This window comes from Symphalangus syndactylus, chromosome 15, assembly GCF_028878055.3.
Source record: "Symphalangus syndactylus isolate Jambi chromosome 15, NHGRI_mSymSyn1-v2.1_pri, whole genome shotgun sequence".
Taxonomy (NCBI): Eukaryota; Metazoa; Chordata; class Mammalia; order Primates; family Hylobatidae; genus Symphalangus; species Symphalangus syndactylus.
This window is the reverse complement of record NC_072437.2, coordinates 45,604,908-45,626,911: the sequence shown is the minus strand read 5'-3', so window position 1 is coordinate 45,626,911 and position 22,004 is coordinate 45,604,908. Positions and strand designations below refer to the sequence as shown.

General features: G+C 37.4%; 1 protein-coding gene across 17 annotated transcripts in view; it reads left to right on the top strand.

Moving 5' to 3' along the window:
- The window catches only part of LMO7 (LIM domain 7), a 233,426-nt gene that overhangs the window by 196,807 nt on the left and 14,615 nt on the right, over positions 1 to 22,004 (top strand). For 8 of the 17 annotated variants that reach the window (XM_055245206.2, XM_055245205.2, XM_055245201.2 and 5 more), the window contains 11 exons: positions 1,546 to 1,854; positions 11,098 to 11,212; positions 12,269 to 12,430; positions 13,201 to 13,388; positions 14,421 to 14,481; positions 16,168 to 16,224; positions 18,103 to 18,128; positions 18,409 to 18,513; positions 19,129 to 19,221; positions 19,647 to 20,062; positions 20,929 to 20,994. In XM_055245206.2, the coding sequence (XP_055101181.2) occupies positions 1,546 to 1,854; positions 11,098 to 11,212; positions 12,269 to 12,430; positions 13,201 to 13,388; positions 14,421 to 14,481; positions 16,168 to 16,224; positions 18,103 to 18,128; positions 18,409 to 18,513; positions 19,129 to 19,221; positions 19,647 to 20,062; positions 20,929 to 20,994 (1,598 nt within the window). The remainder of the gene's footprint in view (positions 1 to 1,545; positions 1,855 to 11,097; positions 11,213 to 12,268; positions 12,431 to 13,200; positions 13,389 to 14,420; positions 14,482 to 16,167; positions 16,225 to 18,102; positions 18,129 to 18,408; positions 18,514 to 19,128; positions 19,222 to 19,646; positions 20,063 to 20,928; positions 20,995 to 22,004) is intronic. The other 9 variants (XM_063618754.1, XM_063618748.1, XM_063618750.1 and 6 more) reach the window with 5 other exon arrangements.

Below are 22,004 nucleotides of genomic sequence, written 5' to 3'. Positions count from 1 at the left end.
ATATGGTTTAGCCTAGAGATTTTCAGGTGCTTATATACACATTTCTGCTTTTTTCAGATTTCTCACTTTATCAGTTTGAATATAATTATTAGAATATATCTTACGTTTATATATGTGTATTTCTATTAGTGTCAGGATTTTGAAGGAGCTAGAATATTGCAGCATTTTTTCTGAGAATGAAGTGGTACCATATCCGACAGTGTGTTAATCTGAATTATGTGAAAGGAAGCAACACAGTCCTAAGATTAATGTTCACATTCTTTTTAGCTCTGCTAATGTACAATCCTAAACTCTCGTATAAAAAATTGGATATTTGGGGTGAGAGAAGCCTACCTAAGCTAATTGGGAAACTCCTGACCATTATATAAAGGAAAATGTAGACATATTTGACATTATAAGAATTTCATGGCAGACCCCCTTAATATAGTCAAAAGACAATATGTAGACTCAGAAAAATATTATCAAAATGCATTATAGGTAAAGGGTTAATATCTCTAAGAGAGAAAATGTTTCTACAAATTGGTAAGCAAACACACTAGCAAAATGAATATAGAAAAGTCATGGTCAATTCAAGGGAGAGGAGATTCAAATGGCTGGTAACAAAGCACAAAGAAGTATGTTCAGCTTCCCTGGAGCAAGAATGAGGAGTATAACTTTTTATCCATCAGAGTGAAATAGACTTAAAAACATCAAAAATGTCTAGTGTTGGCAAGGATGCTGAGAAACAGATGTTCTCATACATTACTTCGGGAGTGTGTCGCTACAATGATTTTTAGAAACTATGGGCATATATATATATGAATACATATATATATATGCATATATATGAAACTTTTGCTCCAGCAAGCCTACTTTTGGAAATCTGTGCTATAAAAATAAAAGTTCCAATTATAAAGAGATATGGATATTTGTTGCAGTAGTTTTAGAAGTGACAGAACATTTCAAACAACTTTAAATGTACATCAAATGAATAAATTGTTGATGTCCATACTGTGGAATATTCAGTAAGTAAAGGGATTGGTTTAGAGTTCTATCTGTTGACCTGGAGTGATCAACAGATAGAACACCAAGGCCTTTTGGCTGTCAGTCAAGGGGAATCTCATCATTCCCCGGATCTTACATGGTAAAACATGTTCTCAGTTCATTTAGTCTGTTCTGAAGAGCAAAATGTTGGTGAACTTGTGCAGAGGTTAGAGTTACACCATCTTGATGTGTAAACTGTACATAACACATGTATATATGGCAATTTTATTTTACGCCAGTTTAGATTCAGTGGAAATTTAATGCTTAAGATGTTTGCTTGGAGTAAACAAGCAAAGCAAATTTCAGAAGTTTGTATGTGATATGAATGCTTTTGCTAAAACAATTTTCCCTCACTACTTGTTTATCTATTGGTGTGAAAGAACTCAGCCCAAGCTTTTAGCAATAGTTATGTTACTGTGGGAGGTATGTTATGTTATTTTAGTTTTAAAATATTAATAAACAACTTTTAAAAACCGAAATAAAGGTAACAGAATGTCAAGTTTAAAATGTCTTCTTATTTAGATGGATGATGCTTGGAAGTATAATGGAGATGTTGAAGACATTAAGAGAACTCCAAACAATGTGGTCAGCACCCCTGCACCAAACCCAGACGCAAGCCAACTGGCTTCAAGCTCATCTAGCCAGAAAGAGGTAGCAGCAACAGAAGAAGATGTGACAAGGCTGCCCTCTCCTACATCCCCCTTCTCATCTCTTTCCCAAGACCAGGCTGCCACTTCTAAAGCCATATTGTCTTCCACATCTGGTCTTGATTTGATGTCTGAATCTGGAGAAGGGGAAATCTCCCCACAAAGAGAAGTCTCAAGATCCCAGGTGAGTTTGGAAAAGTTTTTTCTCATCTGTGGCTCAGACACTTACACATTTAAATCTGGAAACCATGTCTCAAATGTCAAACCTCTAGGTGTTAATCTGGGCTGAAAATGTTCAAAATGATATTCTGGTTTACTTTGAATGGATCTTGGAGGAAGTAGGTCTCTTTCCACTCTGAGTGCATAGATCCAGATAACACTTGTGATATGAGTGTATGGAGACTGTGCACCAGTCTCCTTGGGATTTGGCTAGTGTTTCCTCTGTATTCCATGTTTCAGTAGTGGTTGCCTTATGCTGCTAGTGCTGTAGTCCCAGGTTTCAGGTACAGCAGTCACTTTAAAGGTTTTACATGCAGATCTAGTGTATATTTGGGTGACAGAAGCCCTTTCCCAGGGAACTTAACTGGCCGCAAGGAAAAACATGATGGGTGCTGGAGTCTAGGGACATGGCATTTCTTTTTTGATAATTTTAACCTTCTAGTGACTTTTAATACTATCTTGTACTTTAGAATGTCTATAATTTTTGATGGTCACTTGTCTCTGAATGGGACTATTGAGGCTTGGTTATAATATGACAATTGTATTCCACAACATTTGGAGTCCAAACAAAATATACCATCAGATGAAGAATGACTGGGGGCATGTGTAGTTTTTCCTACTTAAATTTCTAATAGATGACTTCTAAGAGAATGATTAGGTAATAAATGTTCTTTGTAGCCTACCTGTAAAACATACTAAAAGTCTTTGGGGAACAGAAAGCGTCTCTCTCTTAGAAAAATTCTTTCTAAGCATTTTGATAGTTGTATGAACCCCTTAGCATGGAGGAGCTTTTGTGGTCTTTTGGCTTGGTTTAGTATTCCCTGTTGCCCTGCAAAACATTAAGTGTGTATTATATACATTAAGCGGGTGTATATATATGACTTGTTCTAAGTTATATTAGTATTAGTGTGTGTGTGTGTGTGTGTGTGTATATATTTATATATATATGACTTGTCCTAAGTTATATTAATAAAATAACTTTGTGTGAAATAATTTGGCATTGCATATTTATTATTATTGAGTTTTTATTTGTATGGGAAAACTTAAAAAATTTAAACTTTCTTTTCTGGTTATAAGGTACTATGTGCTTGAGAAAATTTGGAAATGCAGGAAAGTATAAATAATTTAAATCGCTGATAATTCCATCATTTAGAGATAATCACTGTTAACTTCTAGGTATATTTCTTTTGTTTTTTTTTCCCATGCATATTTACATATATCTAAAAACTTCAGCTTGCTGAAATAATTAGTTGTAAATTATCATTACATTTTTAAGGAATTGGAAATATATAATTTAACATGCTAAGTCTCAGTGGAGGAGAACAATAGCCTGTGTTATACTTGGGGAATGTAAGGTACCAGTAGATGAATAATAAAAGCAGAAGTGAAGTGCCTTTCGTTTCACAGATTTGTATGTTTGCCTTTACCTTTTTCAAATAGCAAATCCAACAAAACAGCCTGAATCATGTGCTGCACGCTGGGTGTTGGTACCTCCCTCAGGGTGGCAGCTGACTAACTGCAACTGTGGATTAAGGAAAAGAGGCTAAGTGTGGTGCGTGGGTGTGTCTCACGTTATTACAACTCAGAGGAGCTTCAATTAATGTGGCACTGTTTCAGGTTTCCTCATTAATGGATTTATACTTCTTTGTTCCCAAACTTGAGATGGTATTCCACTAAGAAAAATTAGGCTTGATTTGACAAGTGAAGCCATTGGAATTCTTTAATGTGGATATAATTCATGCGGTGACTTACGTATCTCTGATGCTTGGTGTGTCCTTTTCTGTGCCACTAGGGCAGTAGCTTCTATAGCATCCCCTTGCCTTTGTCTCAGAAGGAGCTTACTGACTTGAGAGAAGGATGTGAATGTGTGTGACAGCTGCTGAGCAATATGTAAAGGGCCTGTGCAACACTCACCCAAACTCCATTCAGACATTATAACTCTAGGTGTTCAGAGGACAGCAAAATCAAGAGTAGCATGTGGCTGATCATCTAAATGTTTCGGTAGCTTTGTCAAAGAATGTTCTTCAGGTCATTTTTCTCTTTCATACCTTGGACCTTTGCTGGCACTGTCCTTTCATCTCTTCCTCCAGACTCCCCCTTGATGTTATTCTTTTCTTTTTCTTTCTTTTTTTAAAAATTTAATTAATTAATTAATTTTTTTTAGATAGGGTCTTGCTCTGTTGCCCAGGCTGTAGTGCAGTGGCATGATCATGGCTCATGGCAGCCTTAACCTCCTGGACTGAAGCAATCCTCCCACCTTAGCCTCTTGAGTAGCTGGGACTGCAGGCACATGCCACGACACCTGGCTAATTTTTGTACTTTTTTGTAGAGACGAGATTTTGCCACATTGTCCATACTGCTCTCAAACTCCTGGGCTCAAACGATCCATCCATCTTGGCCTCCAAAAGTGCTGGGATTACAGGTGTGAGCCACCATGCCCAGCTGATGTTACTCTTTTCTATCCTGGCTTCCACTATGCTAATTCAGGCCCTTTTCCTATCAGTGCAAATAGTTGCAGGTGTTAGTGCATGCTACACAAGACTGGCATCAGATTAACTTGCCTGATGCCAGGTTGGACTCGGTAATTTCTCTGCTCCAAATCCTCTAGTGGCACTGTGTGGTTTGCTGAATGAAGTTCGTGGTGCTCAGGGAAGCAGTGATATCTCTCACTCCCTTTGTAACACAGTCACAGCTGATGTTAGCATGCTGTGTGCCAACCCTTTGTAGCGCAGTCACAGCTGATGTTAGTGTGCTTACTATGTGCCAACCAGGCTTCTCAGGGCAGTATCTTAGTTAATCCTCACAGCAGCCCTGTGAGGTAATCAACAATCCGAATGTGGACTATCATGATTATCCCTATTTTAGAAACATAAAAATTGAGGCATGGCATGGGCATGTTACTTGTCCAAGGCCGTGCAGGGTACCAAGTGGAGTCAGGATTTGAACTCAGGCAGTCTGACTCAAGATTTAGTATCATGTTATGGTATCATGCTATGTCCTGGGAAAGAGAGATGATTCACTTGCATACGACTGCTTGCTTTTTCTTGGGTGCATCATGTACTTTTTGGAGCACATCACTGCTCCCCCATTTGAAGATGCTTATTTCCCACATCTCTGCCTTTTGAGGTCCTATTATTCCTCAAAAGCCCAGGAGGACCACTTCATTCATGAATCATGACATCACCCCTTCCCCATTGGAATCAAACTTCTTACCCTTGAAAAGTTTCACTCACTAAATTCTTCCTTGTCCCATAGTGTTACGTGTTCCTATTTTACTGATATTCTTTGAACATTCTTACACATAATTGACACTTAAGTTTTACTGACTTGAACTGCATTCAAGGCCTTGATTACTAGGCTGAAGTATGAACTTGATCCGGCAGGTAATTTAAAGTCCTTATTGGTTCTTTAGTGTGTGGGAATTTTAAGATTAAGGGCTGTTTTAGGAATGTAAGCACTATGGTGTTCCCTAGAGTTATTTTACGAAAGCTAAGTCTGGAAGCAGAGACTGGTTAGGAGCCTATCACAGCATTGCACTAATAAGGTGGTGTTTGCCATAAAGTGGAAAAATCATAATGAAGGGAAGAACTTAATATGGTCTTATTTAAAATCTGCTGATAGGAATTTCCTTTTCATCCTCATAGCTGAGCTGGGGGTTTTGTCCCTTGCTGTTCTTTTCGCACCCTTTCTTTTGTGGTTTTGCTTTTTTCTCTACCTTTCTTGCCAATCTAGGCTGCCAAGCTCATTCTAGAGGTGACCCAAGGCAAAGAAGAGGGAGTGTGACTCCTGGAGTCCTTCATCCCCCTCCATCTGCCATGCAGATGTGGTTTTCATGATTTTCCCCCAAGTTGGTCTTGCCTACAGGTTTCTGTTTTTTCTGTCCTTTCAGAGCTCTTTGTTTTTAAACCCTCTACAAATCCCCTTTCCAGAACCTCTGCTCCAGATTTTTTAAAGCAGTAACCCCCAAATGGGATGACACGTATGGAAGGGAGGAAGCTTTCTGCATGTCCATTTCCTGATCTCAACCCCATGATTACTGCCCCTTTGGATATAGTAGCCAGAGCTTCCCTTATCATAGCTTCATACTGTGCATTTTGCTTGCTTCTCACCTTCACTAGGACCTGCTCTCTGTAAGGGTGGAACACAGCCCTACCTTTCTCACTGTCAGTGCAGTGTCTGCATCTGTACATGTTCGCTGAATGCTGACCAAATTTTCTTGGCTTTAGAGCTAAGTATGTGAGAATTAAATGGGATTTTCTTTAGCTGATCCAGAAACTGCTTAGCCAGCACTTGTATTATGTTTAACATTTGCTTCCGCTGGAAAAAGAAGGTAATTACTGGGCATCAGTCATGTGTGCCTTGACACCTTTTAAATGTTTCATTTAATCGTCTCAATAACCCTGCAAAGTAGGTGTATTATCCCCGTTTTTACCAATGAAGTACTTGAGATTTGAAAGTTATGTAACTTGCCACAGGCTGGTGAAATGCCTACGCCACAACTGCAATTTATCTGATGTTAAAGTTTTTTGAAATATGACAGGCTCACGTTCGAAGACTGCCTTATGTATAGTTAAGAGACCACATGTTGACTTATTTGGACTTTGCTGTGTCTTTAGACTTTTAGAGCCACTGGGGACTGAAATGTCTTTTGGTCCATAAAGATAAAATCATCCTTGAAACCATTTTGAGGAAAGGTGGTATTATATGTTTATTGAAACTTACCAGAACTGAAATGTAGAGTTTGAAATCTTCCAAGTAGGGCAGTAAGGAGCTACCAGCAATTTAAAAATGGAGTGTAATATAATAGCATGTTTTATAACTAAAGTTCTGGCAGCTGTGTGGACAATGAACAAAATAAGGGCTGGAGGCAAGAGAGCCACTTAGGAGGGGTAACTACAGGAGTTTAGGGGAGATCATGGCCTGAACCAAGATGATAACCCAAGGGAGGGTGGCAAAGATGGGGTGATTCAAGATGGATTGTGGACTTGATAGAACTTTGTAAAATGCAAGTGTGTAGGTTGGAGAGTAGCAGTACAGGGATTGTTGTGTGGCATTTGAGTGGGGAACAGTTAGGGGAAGGAAGGAGAAAGAGGCCCCGAAGGAATCCAGTGTTTCTAACTTGGGCACCTGATGAACTATTGATGCAATTAACCAAAATATGAAAAACAAGAGGCGGAAGAACAGGTTTGGGAGGAAGATAATGAATTCAGTTTTCGAATTGTTGGACTTAGACATCAGAGACATGGCAATGAATGAGTTTGCTCACAAAAGCATGTAGTCAGAGAGGCTGGAGACTAAGGAACAAATAACACAATGAAAAGAGAAGAGAAAAAAGAGGAACATGCTAATGAAACTGAGAAGTGGCAAGAGACATGGGAAAAAAGGCTGGAGAAAGCGAGATAATAGGTGAATTTAGAAGATTGTTTCTCAGAAAGCAAGAATAGTGGGCAGTGCCTGGAGGGATGAAGACTCAAGATGTATTTGGTAGGTAGAAGATAATCTTGGAATGGGATGAGGACAGTGGTGGGTGTATTATAGAAACACTACCTGCCACAGTGGGATGAAGGAAGGAGAGATGGAGAAGGATTTAGAGAGAAAGACCAAGATTTGAGGGCTACTCACTTCATTTTCTCATTCCAGTAAGACCCAGAAAGAGAGGCATGAAAGAACTATATGCACACAAATTCAAAGATTATAGATTTCCTCTGATAGTCCTGATTTTACAGTCCAGATTTACTTTTAGGGTTAACTTTAACAACTAAGTAGGCTTTCCTTAACACATTTGTCTAGTGGAAAAAATTCGAGGAGTGTAGCTTTTCGATTTGGTGTTTAAGATTGGCCCGGTTTTTTTTTTTTTAAATTAAATTCTATCTATGTTGACGTGAAAATCTTAGTTCAACAGATTTAGCAGAAATAAGTGTTACCATTGGGACTCCAAACCTCCTCATGTTTTTGTTTAAAAATGTAGAGTCTTGTACTTCTCTTTCATCAGTCTGACAGTTGTTGGGGCAATCTGAACTTTCAGTGGATATGTCTGCTCAAGTTATACCTAATTTGAGGGAAATTTTTTATCTTATACACTGAGATGATGATAGACAACTGCCTTATCTTTTTCTGGCATGAACAACTGAAACCACTTGGATAGTTCATTATCAGTCTTCAAGAATCTAGGTTTCCCCCAATAATTTATATTCCTGTCCATCCACTTCAAAGATGATTCTGTCATTATTGTCTTCTGAAGCTTGGATTCTTTGTAGGATACTCACTTGGCATATATCTTGTAGAGAAAAATAAGGAAGTTGAAATCCTTCCTGAAATCATTGTTGAACAATTTATACTTGAGTGTAATTATAGGTATGTTCACTTGCAAGAAGTTTCAGGAATAATTTACTGTAAGAACCTGGGATTGGACAGAGATGCCTCAAGACTGCCATAAGGGGAAGGCCACACAAGTGGGGCTCTGGAGCTCTTACTTTGAAACCACAGCCACCCACTTTAATCCTTTCTGTGTAGTGGTTTGGAAAGAGGTGGTCTGCATAAGACTTTGATTTGAAACTGGGCAACTTAAAACCAAAATTAAAAATCAGTATTTTTATGAAAGAGAAGGCTTTACCAGGCCCAGTGACATGCCTGTGGTCACCTGGTTAATGACAGATATGCTCCTGTAATTGCCCATGTGGTCCTCTCCTCTTTGCCTGTGTTCTGTCCCAAGGACTGACACAACACTCTGCCTGGCTGTAGCCACAGGGACACTGTCCTTCCTGTTAACTCTTTCAAAGAGGAGGAGGTTATCTGCCCTTTTATTAATATTTAAGATGTTTAAATAGTGATTTCTTTATTTCTGAGGTAAGTACAGTCCTTCATGAGATAGTATGTCCAATCTAATATAACAGTGAGACATTTCCCTCTAGGGCTTAAGCTCGTTCTCTTTGATCCTATATTTGGTAGAAAAGGATAATGTTCACTTGCCATCTCCCACAAAATATGCTTTATGTAGTTTGAGAGTATTTATTAAGACTCCATCCTGTCTTTTATTCTTCAAGCTATAAAACATCAATGTTTTGAATATGTAACCCGTGATTTATCTCTTTGTCTCTCTTCCTTATATAGCAAATAGATTCTGCACTTTAATTGGCTCTAAGTCAGATTTTTTTTTTTTTGTAAGGGTGGTAAAGATGACCACTTATTTTCACTGAGTCATCTCTAACTTAAGTGTATGGTGGTTTTGGCTAAGGAGTAGAACCAACTGGTAGTTTTTGCTATTCTTAGCAGAGTTTTATTATATTCTTCAGATTGGCATTCATCAGGTGATTATTAACGAGTGTTATGACTACACCTGCATTTCCATGTTTAAACTGCTTTACAAAGGGCTTTCTGCTGAAAGCTAAAAATCCCATACCCACTGAAAAATCAACAATTATTTTTTGAGAGCAAGAATCATCCCTAATTTATCTTTGTTTCCCAAAGTGCTAAGTATTGTGTTATTTTATACAGAGTAAACAATAAATGTATGTCAAACAATTGAATGAGTGAAATGTCATAATACTTCTGCATGTCCATATAGAGTAGTAAATTCTTGATCCTTTATTTAGTGCCTTCCTTCAAATTCTTGTGTACTTGGTCCATTTAATGTTGCTGTAACAGAATACCTGAGACTGAGTAATTTATAAAGAAAAGAGGAGGTTTATTTGGCTCATGGTTCTGGTGGCTGGAAAGTCCAAGAGCATGGCACCAATATCTGCTTGGCTTCAGGTGAGCACCATGTGCTGTGTCGCAACATGGTGGAAAAGCAGATAGGCAAATGGTGTGTGCAGAGACTCAAAACAAGGCAACCTCACTTTATAACAACCTGCTCTTGTGGTAACTCATTCAGTCCTGCTAGAGTGAGAACTTACTCCCATGAGACTGCATTGATCCCCTCATGAGGGCAGATCCTTCATGACCCAAACACCTGTTAAAGGTAACACTTCCCAGCACTACCACATTGGCAATTAAATTTTAACATGAGTTTTGGTGGCGACAAATCACATCCACACCATAGCAAGTACTATCCTAGTTTCTCTCAGAATACTGCTACTTGTTTTAAACCTGTTTTATGGGTAGAAAAACTTTGGCAGAAAGCTTTATGAATTGCCCACTTAGTTCCTGGGTTAGGTTTAACTGCCAAGTTAAAATGGAGATTTGGTAGGTCTTTTTCTGGAAAGTAAAACAGATTTAGGAAGAATTTTAACAGGTAAGTCTAAGTTTTTTGTGATTAGGAAACAAAGAGCTGAAACACTGGTCTCATAAGTTCATATTAAAATCTATCTGTTGCTTACTCAAAACAAAATATGTAAATTACAAAAGAAATTAAGGTTTGCACAGACATAGTATACTGTAAAACTCGAAATATTTGGTTTAGAAAATAATTTAAGTTCCATGGAATTTAGAATTTGTTGTGTAGTACAGTGATAGCAATGGGAATAATTATACCTTTTGTCCAAGGGGCTATTGTTTTGGGGCTTATGAGCTGATGTTATTTTGAAGAAGTAAAGGACCGTAGCTCAGGATGTGTCAATAGGGACCCTCTTGGTATCTTAGGGAGTAATTCCTTACAAGTGACATAGTTCTGCATTTTGCAGCATGTATAGCAGCTATGCCTTTAACACTAAATCTTCATGTGGCATTTGGGCAAGCAAAAATACCTTGCCAAACTTCACATGCCCACTAGGAAGTGGTACCAGTCCTAGATGGATGCCACTGGAGGCTAAATTATGTGTCTGTGAACCACTTGAAGTTATTCAGATAAATATGCCAAGTATTGGGAGTAGGTTTTTAAAAGTATGGTGGTCCTTTTTAAATAAATGATTCAAATCACTGTACTTTATTCCTGGGCAGTGAATAAATGGCCTGGCCTATAAGTTAGACCCAATTGTACAGTGGGCAGAAACCTCAGCTTATCCACGGCCAACTGATTTAAAGTATTAATATGAAGAAAAACATGTAATGACGATAAGATTTCCCTTATTTTAGCAGAAAAATAATAAACTTAGTGCTATTTATATAAACGAAAGTTTTACCAACCCAAGGAAGAAAGAATGAAGCTTCTAGTTTATCATGAAATGATTCAAGTCTACCTAGCGTGCAGCCTCCCTCCTTTCATGGATAGACTTTCCTCCATGTGGGTGCCAGGGACACCGGATACCAGCGTTTCATGTTTTGTTTTCAGGATCAATTCAGTGATATGAGAATCAGCATAAACCAGACGCCTGGGAAGAGTCTTGACTTTGGGTTTACAATAAAATGGGATATTCCTGGGATCTTCGTAGCATCAGTTGAAGCAGGTAAATTATATATTTAGCTCTACTGAATTTTCTTCTCCTTTTCCATCCTTCGTTGTGGGGTTGGGGACCACAGAAATTAGTGTATTTGATATAGGAGGAGAAAACGTGAAAAGTGCAACCATAAGGTCAGAAAATACATCCTCTTTCCTGAGATTATTAGTTGGGGTTACAAATTCCATATTGTTTATTCTCCTTGACTAATTTTAGTTTTGAAGAGTCTTAATTTTGTGATTTTACAGATTTTATCCATTTTGGACTTTATATTTGGAAATGCTAACAAACAGTGCTTAAGCAAAGATTCAGAAAGAGCTTTCCATGATCAGCCATGCTTGGTAGTAGATATATATGTGCTATTTAATAAGTTGATTTTTTTTGAGTGTTCTAATATACCTATTGCCCATGAAGTCTTCAGGGTGCTTCAGGACTTCTGCAAAAGGATTACTCCTCCCCCGTCCAGGTCTATACCCTGTCAAGCCCAGGAACTCTTTGCAAAACATTACAAGGCCTAAAATTAAAAAGAGGAGTTCCTTTATTTTTACTTTTATTTTTTATTTTTTTACATATTTTAGCTATATAAAATTGCATGTTAACACCAGTTAGTTCTTTTACATCTTAAGATTGCCTTAATTAGATAATGGTATTTTAGTTATGGAGTAATTTTAAGCAGTTTTAAATAGCTGTGTTTTCTTCTGCTCCATTCCAGAATGTATCTGAATTGGAAGCTCAGTTAAAATGCAGTATGTTTCATATTTCAAATTTAAGAGTAACTTAAATTTTTTTGTCCTTGGGAGGTTAATAAAGAAGTCTTATTGAATAGACGAGTTTATCATTTTTCCTTTAATGAAGATGCATTCTATAGAACTTCAAAAAACACTTCTAATGCTTTGTATGTTGTACTCAGATATTTGGTATTAAAAAAATAGTGACCCTTCTCCACCTGAAAAAGAGAGAAATGGTTAATTGAAATTCAGAGTCATTTTTCTTAAGTTCAAAGCAGCAACTAATAGAACATGTGGGATTTTTTCCCCAATTGGTTAATTTATTTTGCATTTTTAGGTAGCCCAGCAGAATTTTCTCAGCTACAAGTAGATGATGAAATTATTGCTATTAACAACACCAAGTTTTCATATAACGATTCAAAAGAGTGGGAGGAAGCCATGGCTAAGGCTCAAGAAACTGGACACCTAGTGATGGATGTGAGGCGCTATGGAAAGGCTGGTGAGTTTGTGTTACCACCATGTCTGGCATTTGAAACTGGGACCTGGCCGTTGGCAAGTGGTTCTAACAATTTGCTTCAATAACTTTTTATTTTTTCACTTTACTTATGTTTTGGCATTAAAGGTATTTTGTAGTTACATCATGACAAATCTTGAACCCTACCCCTTTGAATATTCTGTCTGGACTTTTCACTAGCAAATTTACTGAATTCTACATTACTTATTGACTGATTCATGTACTGGTTTGACTGAATGCAAATACCAATTGAAGACAAATGTATCTGTAGCCAGGAGTTATTTATAATAATATTGAGTATTAAGATTTATGCTCTGATTTAACTTTATCTGCAGCATCATAACCATATTGGTATAAGAGAGAGAGCTTGGTAGGTCATATTCCTGTTTATTCTCAAAGAACTTTCAATGTGCATTCCATTAATGTGTTTCTTAATTATAGAGGCTAGATGGGAAAGGGCATTAAGCCTCTGCAGACCTACCAACTTATGATATCAAAATAAAATATCTATCCTGGTTTATGGGAAAGATTCAGCAAATTTGCTAGTTTTTTCATTACTAACATGATTTAACCCTTGTGTTTTGGGAAGGTGGTCTGTTGGTAAAAAGCCCTAAACTCTTGATTTATTTCACACACTGCCTGATTTGTTTGTCTTGTATATGTAGATTTTTATATATATATATGTGCATTCAATGACTTTATTCTTTCCACTTCAACATCTATGTGTACTCATTTGATCTTCATGTGCCAATCAGACTGGGGCAAAGACCAACCTTCCCTGCCATTTATACGGCATAAAACCCTCAATCTCACCAGTATGGCTACCAAAATTATAGGTTCACCTGAAACAAAGTGGATTGATGCAACTTCTGGAATTTACAACTCAGAAAAATCTTCAAATCTATCTGTAACAACTGATTTCTCCGAAAGCCTTCAGAGTTCTGTGAGTATTTGGAGAAGTAGGAAGTACTGGTGTGGAGCAAAGCAGCTGTTAGAATAATTTCTTTTGTTTGTACAATTTTGATACTACCTTTAAAATGTAAATGATTGAATAACATAAATTATAGTAAAGAGATACAGTAAAATATATTTTTGAAAACCGTAGGCATTCCTCATAGAGTAGTTGTGAGTTATATAATGGTAAAATCAAAAGATCCCATAATGTTTTGCAGGTGTTTTCCACCAATCTTTCATCATTAGACCCACCTCTCAGATCTTCAGAGCGTGAAGTAGCAATTACATAAAATTATAAACTATAACTTCTTTATGCGTTCCTTAGTCTTTACTGGCAAATGAAGGTAATAGTTGAGTGTAATGTAAAACTTCAGGAAGCATTTTTAGTTTTTGTGTGGGTGAATTTGATGGGTAGACTTACAGATGTGGTTAAGAGATCATCAGTTTCATTAATTTGATCAAAAATATAATGTAGAAATTTTTCTAAGTGTCAAAGCAATACTTTTTCCTATAGACTTTGAAGTCGTGGTTTCTATTTATGGTACAAATTATTCATTTAAATTAATAATTAAATTTAATTTTCCACTAAATATTATGCACTTATACTCACTCCTTAGATTGTGTTATCATCTCAGGGTAACTCTTTTATTTAATAAGGAACTCTTACTATATTGTATAAGAAATGTTTAAATGTTTGAGTATCCTATATGACTGTTTTTTGTACTCATAAATATAAGCCAAATGGACTAATGATTATCTAGCTGATTTTATTTCTTGGAAAATTAATGATTGATTAAACTTAAAATCATCCATGCCTGCAGCTGGTCATTAATTCTGCCACAAATATTGAAGTATAATGAAAAAACTTAAGTTTCTACTACATGTAAAAGGCTGTAAGGAATGCATCAATATCCCGAGAAACTCATCTTGTTAAAATATATATTACACTAATGTGAAATGCATTATTTAAGTCCAAAGTCCAACTGGAGAGAATATTAACTAGCATTTTTACCCTTTCCAGAATATTGAATCCAAAGAAATCAATGGAATTCATGATGAAAGCAATGCTTTTGAATCAAAAGGTAAATATCACCATTATAACTTACATTTATAATACAGGAAAAGACCTAGCACTCAGGTTCTGCTGTTATAAAAATTAATATCTGCGAGTGAAAGAAAAAGTGATCCACTGCAAGTTGAAACTAAAAGGTTAGCATGCAGATCCAATTGCAGCCAGGTGGAAGGGCGTGCAGTTCCAGTGCTGAATAGTTCAGGCACTGCAAACAAAGCTTTGGCAGCATGTTCCGGAGCTTTGAGTGCCTGCGTGCCTAAGTCAAATAAGAAAGACTGGTTCTTCCTGAGGCCGTCAGCTTTCTTGCTATGGTATGCTGGCAATGGGAATCTTAGTTAAGCATGAAACTATGAATGAAGTTTCCTTTCTTCTTTATTGTTGTGAAAGGGACAAGCTTGGAGGCAGTTAGCTATAAGAGGGAAATGCCAGTGGCAATAAAGTCATTAGCAGATGTACCCATTTGTAATGACAAAGAAGGCAAAATATCTAGGGAAATTTTGGAGTTATCTCCATCTTTCTTCTTCTGCCCATCCAGAAATAATTTAGCTAGCATACATCGTGTGCTATTCCTTGGGCACAGAAAAATAAGAATAGATCCGGTCATGTAGGCAGGGGAAGAAACCCAAAGAAGATGAGACTTCTTCTGCCATGAACCTAGACTGCCAAGAATGGGACTGCGTTTTCACAGTGCTTTGGTGGCTTTAAATCTACATTCAATAGTTTATAAATACATTTTCTTAAAGCCAGCCTAAATATATAAATTTCCCTTTCCTCATCGATTATTTAATTTTGTATTTAATTTCTGATAGACAGAAGTGACTATATTTTGTTTTCAGTTGCATTCTTTATCAAAGGAGTTTTTAAAGCAAACTTTGCTTAGTTTTCTCTGTAATGTTACATGTAAAGCACCAGGTCCTATTCTGCAGTGACTCAGGTGAGATAGCTGATCAGACATCTAGCTCTTGGACGACTAGGGGACTATACGTGGGCCCTGTCATTGGAAGGTTTTGTTTAGATAAGTAAGCACTAACTAGTATCAAGTAATAATCATAGGTACATTTTATGCCATAGTCTTGTGACAGATCTATGGGAGAAGTCAGAATGTTTTTCTTTTGTTTTCTTGGTGGGACTCCATTTGCTTTACTTAATATTAGTAGCTACCAGATCTTGAAAACTAGGTCAAAAAATTCTAGTTAGAAGGTGGTCGTAACTTTAGTATTTGGTTTTCTTTGATCTTTTTTTGGATATCATTTTGTTTTGTTTTCTTTCCCATTACTTTTCACTTCTTATTCATAAATGTTGTGAAAACTGTTTGTTATAGACGGTTTTCCAGGTAGTAGACAAGATTATAGATTGTTTAACCTAAGCAAAAAACATTAATTTCCTTTTCCCTAAAATGGCGTGGTCTAGCATGGAAGATGATACTTTTGCTTTTCATAGCTGTGAAACTATGATGCTATATGCTAAAGTTTATTAATAAAAATATTCATTCCTTCTACTAACTTGAATGTAGTGTAGGCTACTAAAATTGTGTGTCCCTGTGCCTTGAAATAATCTATATCTTCTATGGCTATCGGTTTTGTGATCTTTTAAAATAATATTGCTACAGATTGGAAAGGTATATCAAGTATCGTTTAATTTACCAGTGGTGAGAAATAAAAATAAATGACACAGTGTTTATTTTTTTTTCAACTAGCATCTGAATCCATTTCTTTGAAAAACTTAAAAAGGCGATCACAATTTTTTGAACAAGGTAAACCACAAAGCTAACAATTCATGCACTTTCATGGAATTGTTCTCCCTCTCCACTCTTCCTCATGGTCTGTGGTGCTGAGCACTGAGCCTCTTCAATTTGTCTGTCATTATGACCAAGCGACATAACCCATTTCCATTCTTTCCCTAGGGTCATCAGGCTTTTCTTACAGTTCATGGGTCTACCTCTGTGGTAATGGGTCTTTTGTGTGTTCTTTGTATACCTCTAAACATTTTACTTTTTTTTTTTTAACTTTGTAAAAAAAAAAAAAAAGGGAGATACTCTTAAACACACACTTGTTTCCACTGGGTAACAGTAAGAAGTGAGGAATTTCATTTAAGCCGTACTGCTTCCTACAAATTGCATAATATTAGATTACACCAACATGCAATTGGCCCAGTTTTTAAAAACCTGACTTGTTTTTGGTTGTGGAAAACACTGTTAATAAAGAAGAGTTATTTTTGCTATGGGATGGTGGCTTTGGAGTGTTGATTTGACTGCTCTGTTGACTTTGAAGTAAATTCAAAGTAAATACATTTTGGGTGCATCTGAGAACAGGTGCGTTTTGAGATTCTCCGTGTTGGTGTAGTTGGGCAGGGCTGCCTCACAATGTGCTGTGCATGTGACATTTGCTCCCGTGTCACGTTTGCCTAATGCTGTCACACGAATGCCGTTCAAGCTCTGTTTTGCTACTAAGAACCTAAAAGTAATAGTCAACATTTGAGATGCAATGGTCAGAGGATATTGTGCTATTGCCATCTAAAATGTTACTGTGTCTTACTTTTAAGGCTATTAACACATTTACAAACGTGCCTTATAACATAGTACTTACTAGGTTTGTGTATTTTGTGTTAATCACCTAATATCGTTCCTTTGGATTAAGGTCTCTTTTGGACCATAAACAGAAATATTTTACCAGCTATGCAGGTCTATTTGTGTCAGTATCCTTAGTGTTTTTGATTTATATTTTAAAATAAAATTCCTGTTTTTCTATGGCTATTTAGTTGAAACAGTATGATACTCCTTCCTAACACTGGCTAAAATAAAGCAATTCCTCTTCCTTCTCTGTTCTAATTTTCTCCATTTTTCTTCAACAGGCTATTCTAGGGAAGAATATTTTTCTAGGTCTCAAAGCAATTTTCTTTAAAAAATTGGATGTGAATAATTTATTTGACAGCTGAGGTTTCAAGAACATTTAAAAGTACTGTATGATAGTGTATTTTCTGAAGTTTTACTTTTTAAATAATCATTGTTCTATGTAAAGGTATACTTATGCAGGTCCCCTAAGAATAAAAAGAATAAGACTGTACCCATAAGTTTACATATGAAGTTTGAATACGTGTGTTTCAAACAGTAGGAATAGAAAAAGGAAATGTTTCTTGAACATGTTTGTTGCGGTGACTTGCTTACAAACGTGGCTCATTAGTAAGAAGGCTTGAAAAATGTGACTTGCAGCGGTCATGTTGTAACTGAGTAGTGGCAAGTAAAAAATTGGGATTTGGTAGATGTTGTAACATTTGAAATTCTTTTTTCTTTTTTTCCTGTTAGGCCAATATGAGATGCTGCCCAGTTTATTAATAAAAGAACCCCAAAGCTTCTTCAGAAATATCCATTGATCCTACTCTAATACCTAGAGCTAGGGTTTATTTTGGCATCTATATCTTCCATTTACTAACTTTGAATTTGAAAGATGAGTAACAGATGGAACTGTTACACCTGGAGAAAAAAGGAGTTACTGACTATTGTTTAAAAAAACATTGTCACTTAGTATACTGGCATAGAGACAGCTAATGATAGAAGTTTCTGAAAGGAATTATTTCATAGAAATGAAGACTTATATTGTATATTTTTCTTCCTTGCCCATGTGCTGCAACACAGGAAGCTCTGATTCGGTGGTTCCTGACGTAAGTAGCATTCATTTGTCATTTGGAGTAAGGTGAACTTGGTGGGACTGAATTAGTACACAGTAGCGTGCTTACCATGATTTTAGGTTGCATAAGAATTTATCAGAGAGTTATCCTTCCAAGTTGAAAAACTTATTTTAAAATTCAAAGCCAGCTCTCCCTTGGTACAGTTTAAGCAAACTGTGATATGAATAATTTATGTGTGCAAAAGTGGTTCAGTAGATGACTTAATGAAGTTATGTTGTTCTCTATTTGCATCTCTTCTCTGATAACTGGTTAGCTTCCAGTTCCAACCATCAGTGCCCCGAGTCGCTGGGTGTGGGATCAAGAGGAGGAGCGGAAGCGGCAGGAGAGGTGGCAGAAGGAGCAGGACCGCCTACTGCAGGTAGCTCTGGCTCATGTGGACGGGTAGAAACTAGATTGGATTTCACGGCTTTTCTCCAGTCTGTGTCAACCGGTATTGAGAAACTGATTTTAAACTCAACAATCTCACAACTAACAAATATTTTTGTATGCAATACATTTTCCATAAAACAATTACTTTTCCATTTTGAAGATTTCCAGAGTCATCCTTTAAAAATCATTATTTATTAACCCCCATGTGTGTTTTTGTAGAGTATGAAGGGCACTCACTTAGGGGGTGTGAAGTGCACAGACTTTGTGATGACTTGGTTCCCATAAACTGTTTGCTGGGTCCATTGCAGAGTAATTCAGCTCCCCTTACAGTTTGCTAGAGGCTTTAATGAATTAGAGCCATGGTAAAGGGTGGATGGGGGTTTAATTCTCAGTGTCTACCTTTTTACCCCAGTGTCTGCATTTTTAATTCAATATATGCGCTTTTCTACTGTAGGGACTCAAATCTGATTGCCTTCTGAAAATAAAATCATGGTCTTTAAAGGTTTGAGGTTGAAGGTTTAGAGATCATAAAAGTGTTAATAAAGAAGATTCCTAATGTGAAGAGTTAATCTATTGGATTAATACATGTCATATTTTCCTACAGGAAAAATATCAACGTGAGCAGGAGAAACTGAGGGAAGAGTGGCAAAGGGCCAAACAGGAGGCAGAGAGAGAGAATTCCAAGTACTTGGATGAGGTAGTGTTAGAACATGCCTGTTTAGTTTTTCTTCTCTTTACCTTGTTGGTGAGATTAGCTGAGAAGCAGAAGACACTTCATTTTTCTCCACCTTTGACCATATGTTCACCTGTGTAGCTCTTTGAAAAATACAATGAGCTCTGATTTGTTAGAATTTTGCTTGGATATTGCAGCCTTTCTCCTAGTTTTTGTAGTACATCGTTAACAAATTATGTTAATAGAACTTCAGTGCATCTTCCTCTTCTAAGTTACAGCTCAGTCACTCATGTGTAGCTTTTTTAGTGGTAAAACTCTTAACATGTTTTTTGAGTGGAGTCCTGGGTCAACTATAGTTAGTAGCATCTAAAACTGAATATATATGTATCTATATGAAATTACAGAAATAAACAGATTTAGATGGATTTCTTTTTTCACTGGTCACCTAGGAACTGATGGTCCTAAGCTCAAACAGCATGTCTCTGACCACACGGGAGCTCTCTCTTGCCACCTGGGAAGCTACCTGGAGTGAAGGGTCCAAGTCTTCAGACAGGGAAGGAACCCGAGCAGGAGAAGAGGAGAGGAGACAGCCACAAGAGGAAGTCATTCATGAGGACCAAGGAAAGAAGCCACAGGATCAGCTTGTTATTGAGAGAGAGAGGAAATGGGAGCAACAGCTTCAGGAAGAGCAAGAGCAGAAGCGGCTTCAGGCCGAGGCTGAGGAGCAGAAGCGGCTTCAGGCTGAGGCTGAGGAGCAGAAGCGGCTTCAGGCTGAGGCTGAGGAGCAGAAGCGTCCTGCGGAGGAGCAGAAGTGCCAGGCAGAGATAGAGCGGGAAACATCAGTCAGAATATACCAGTACAGGAGGTCTGTCCCCACAGCCAGAGGGCACAAAGGCTTAGCTGTATCCATTCCCCACTTCAAAGGCACCCGCTTGCTCTTCCTGTTTCCTACCACCCATTCTCCACACAAGTGAATACAAGCCACCAAAGAGAACCTTTAAATCATAAATCCTGCCATGTTATCTTGCTTCCCCACCCAGAACTCTCCAAGTCACTTCCTGCCACATCAGAACCCCATCCACATCCTTGCCAAGGCCTAGAAGGCTGCCATGAGCTACATTACCTTGTAGTACCTCCATTCTTCCCCTTACTCACTCTGTTCCAGCCACACTGGCCTCCTGTTTCTTCCTTGAAAATACCCAAGGACTTTTGTATTTTCTAGTCCATCTGCTTGGAGAAGTCATCGAATGTTTTTGTGTCTTGTGTTCTCATTTTCTTCTAGTTTCTGCTCAAACATCACCTCCTTAGACTTTTCTAGGATACCTGACTTAAAATACAGGCCCTTTCTCACTCCTTCTCTCTGTATACTCTTATTTTATATTATGCATTTATTTGTTTATCTGTTAGCCTGCCTGCTGCAGTAAGATGTAAGTGCTATAAAGTCAGTAAGTTTGTTTTGTGTACTTCTATAGCCCATTCTTAGAGTGGTACTGGAATATAGTGGGGACTCAGTATGTATATGTAGAATGAATGGCTTGCAAATGTCTGTTGGCAATAGTGGGTCTATTTTCTGTGGTTATTCATTGAAATACCTTTGTATGTTTAGTTTTTAACCCAAAGACCATTTGCATAAAGAGGCTAGAATGACATTATTTTGATACCCTTTTCTTAAACTCAGGGAAGGGCTTAAAGTCTAATATTTTGACAACAAAATCTTTTTCTATCTTTTAGGCCCGTTGATTCCTATGATATACCAAAGAGAGAAGAAGCATCTTCAGGTTTTCTTCCTGGTGACAGGTATGTAGAGCATGTTATTGTAATTTAATTGATGATAATTGGGTTCAGATAATATTCCAGAGCTTGCATTGACGATTTGTAGAACTACTTTAGCCCTTTGTCATTTGTGGGATATAAAGAGGAATTGCTGGTTGATCTTTGTATCAGTTAGCTTTTGCTGTGTAACAACTATTCGTGAACTTAATGAATTAGCTTATGATTTTATGGTCAGCATGTTAGGCTGATCTCCCTTGGTCAGCCTTTTAGTTGACTGGGCTTGCTCATATATCTGCTACCTATTAACTAGGCAGCTCTGCTTTTAGGGGTTGGCTGGCTGTCAGCTGGGGCCGTGAGAACAACTGGGTCATGTGTCTTTCAATATCTGCCGAGCCAGGAAGGTCTTATGTATATGTGGTGGTAAGGCAGGGGAAAGAGAATTAAAGAGAGGAAATCTGCAAGGCATCTTGATGTTTAAGTTGTCTAAAGTCACAGTCACAGGTCGTGGAGAAGAGAAGAACACTGCCTCTTTATGATAGGAATCACATTGCAAGGGGAATGGACACGGCTGGGAAAGAACTGTGTCAATTTTCTGTAATCCAACGTAATCTTCATTTTAAAAAGGTCATGAATAATGGCTTAACATTACTCCCAAAAGGGTTACGTATGGACATCTGAAATGGGAATGGCGACCTTTCTCTTAGGCAGTTTGGTTAGAACTACTGGTCAGTTTTGGGGAATAAAGATATAATTTCAGGTATCTGGAAAGTTATATGTATCTTAAAATTTCCTAAAACATTGTTTTAATGTTTTAAAGTAATTTTTAAAATGCTTTCCAGTTTTGAAATCAATAAGGACTTCTAAACAGTCTGTCAAACAAATATCGAGGGTAGGGCCATTACCTTGTGTTTTCAGAGCTGAAATTTCTCCTTTTGTCTTACTTATTAGATATAAGGAAAGACTTGTATCTACAAGCAGCCAGGATGACTGAATAGGGCTCAGAATAAAAGGGGAAAAGGAAAGGGACAAGCAGG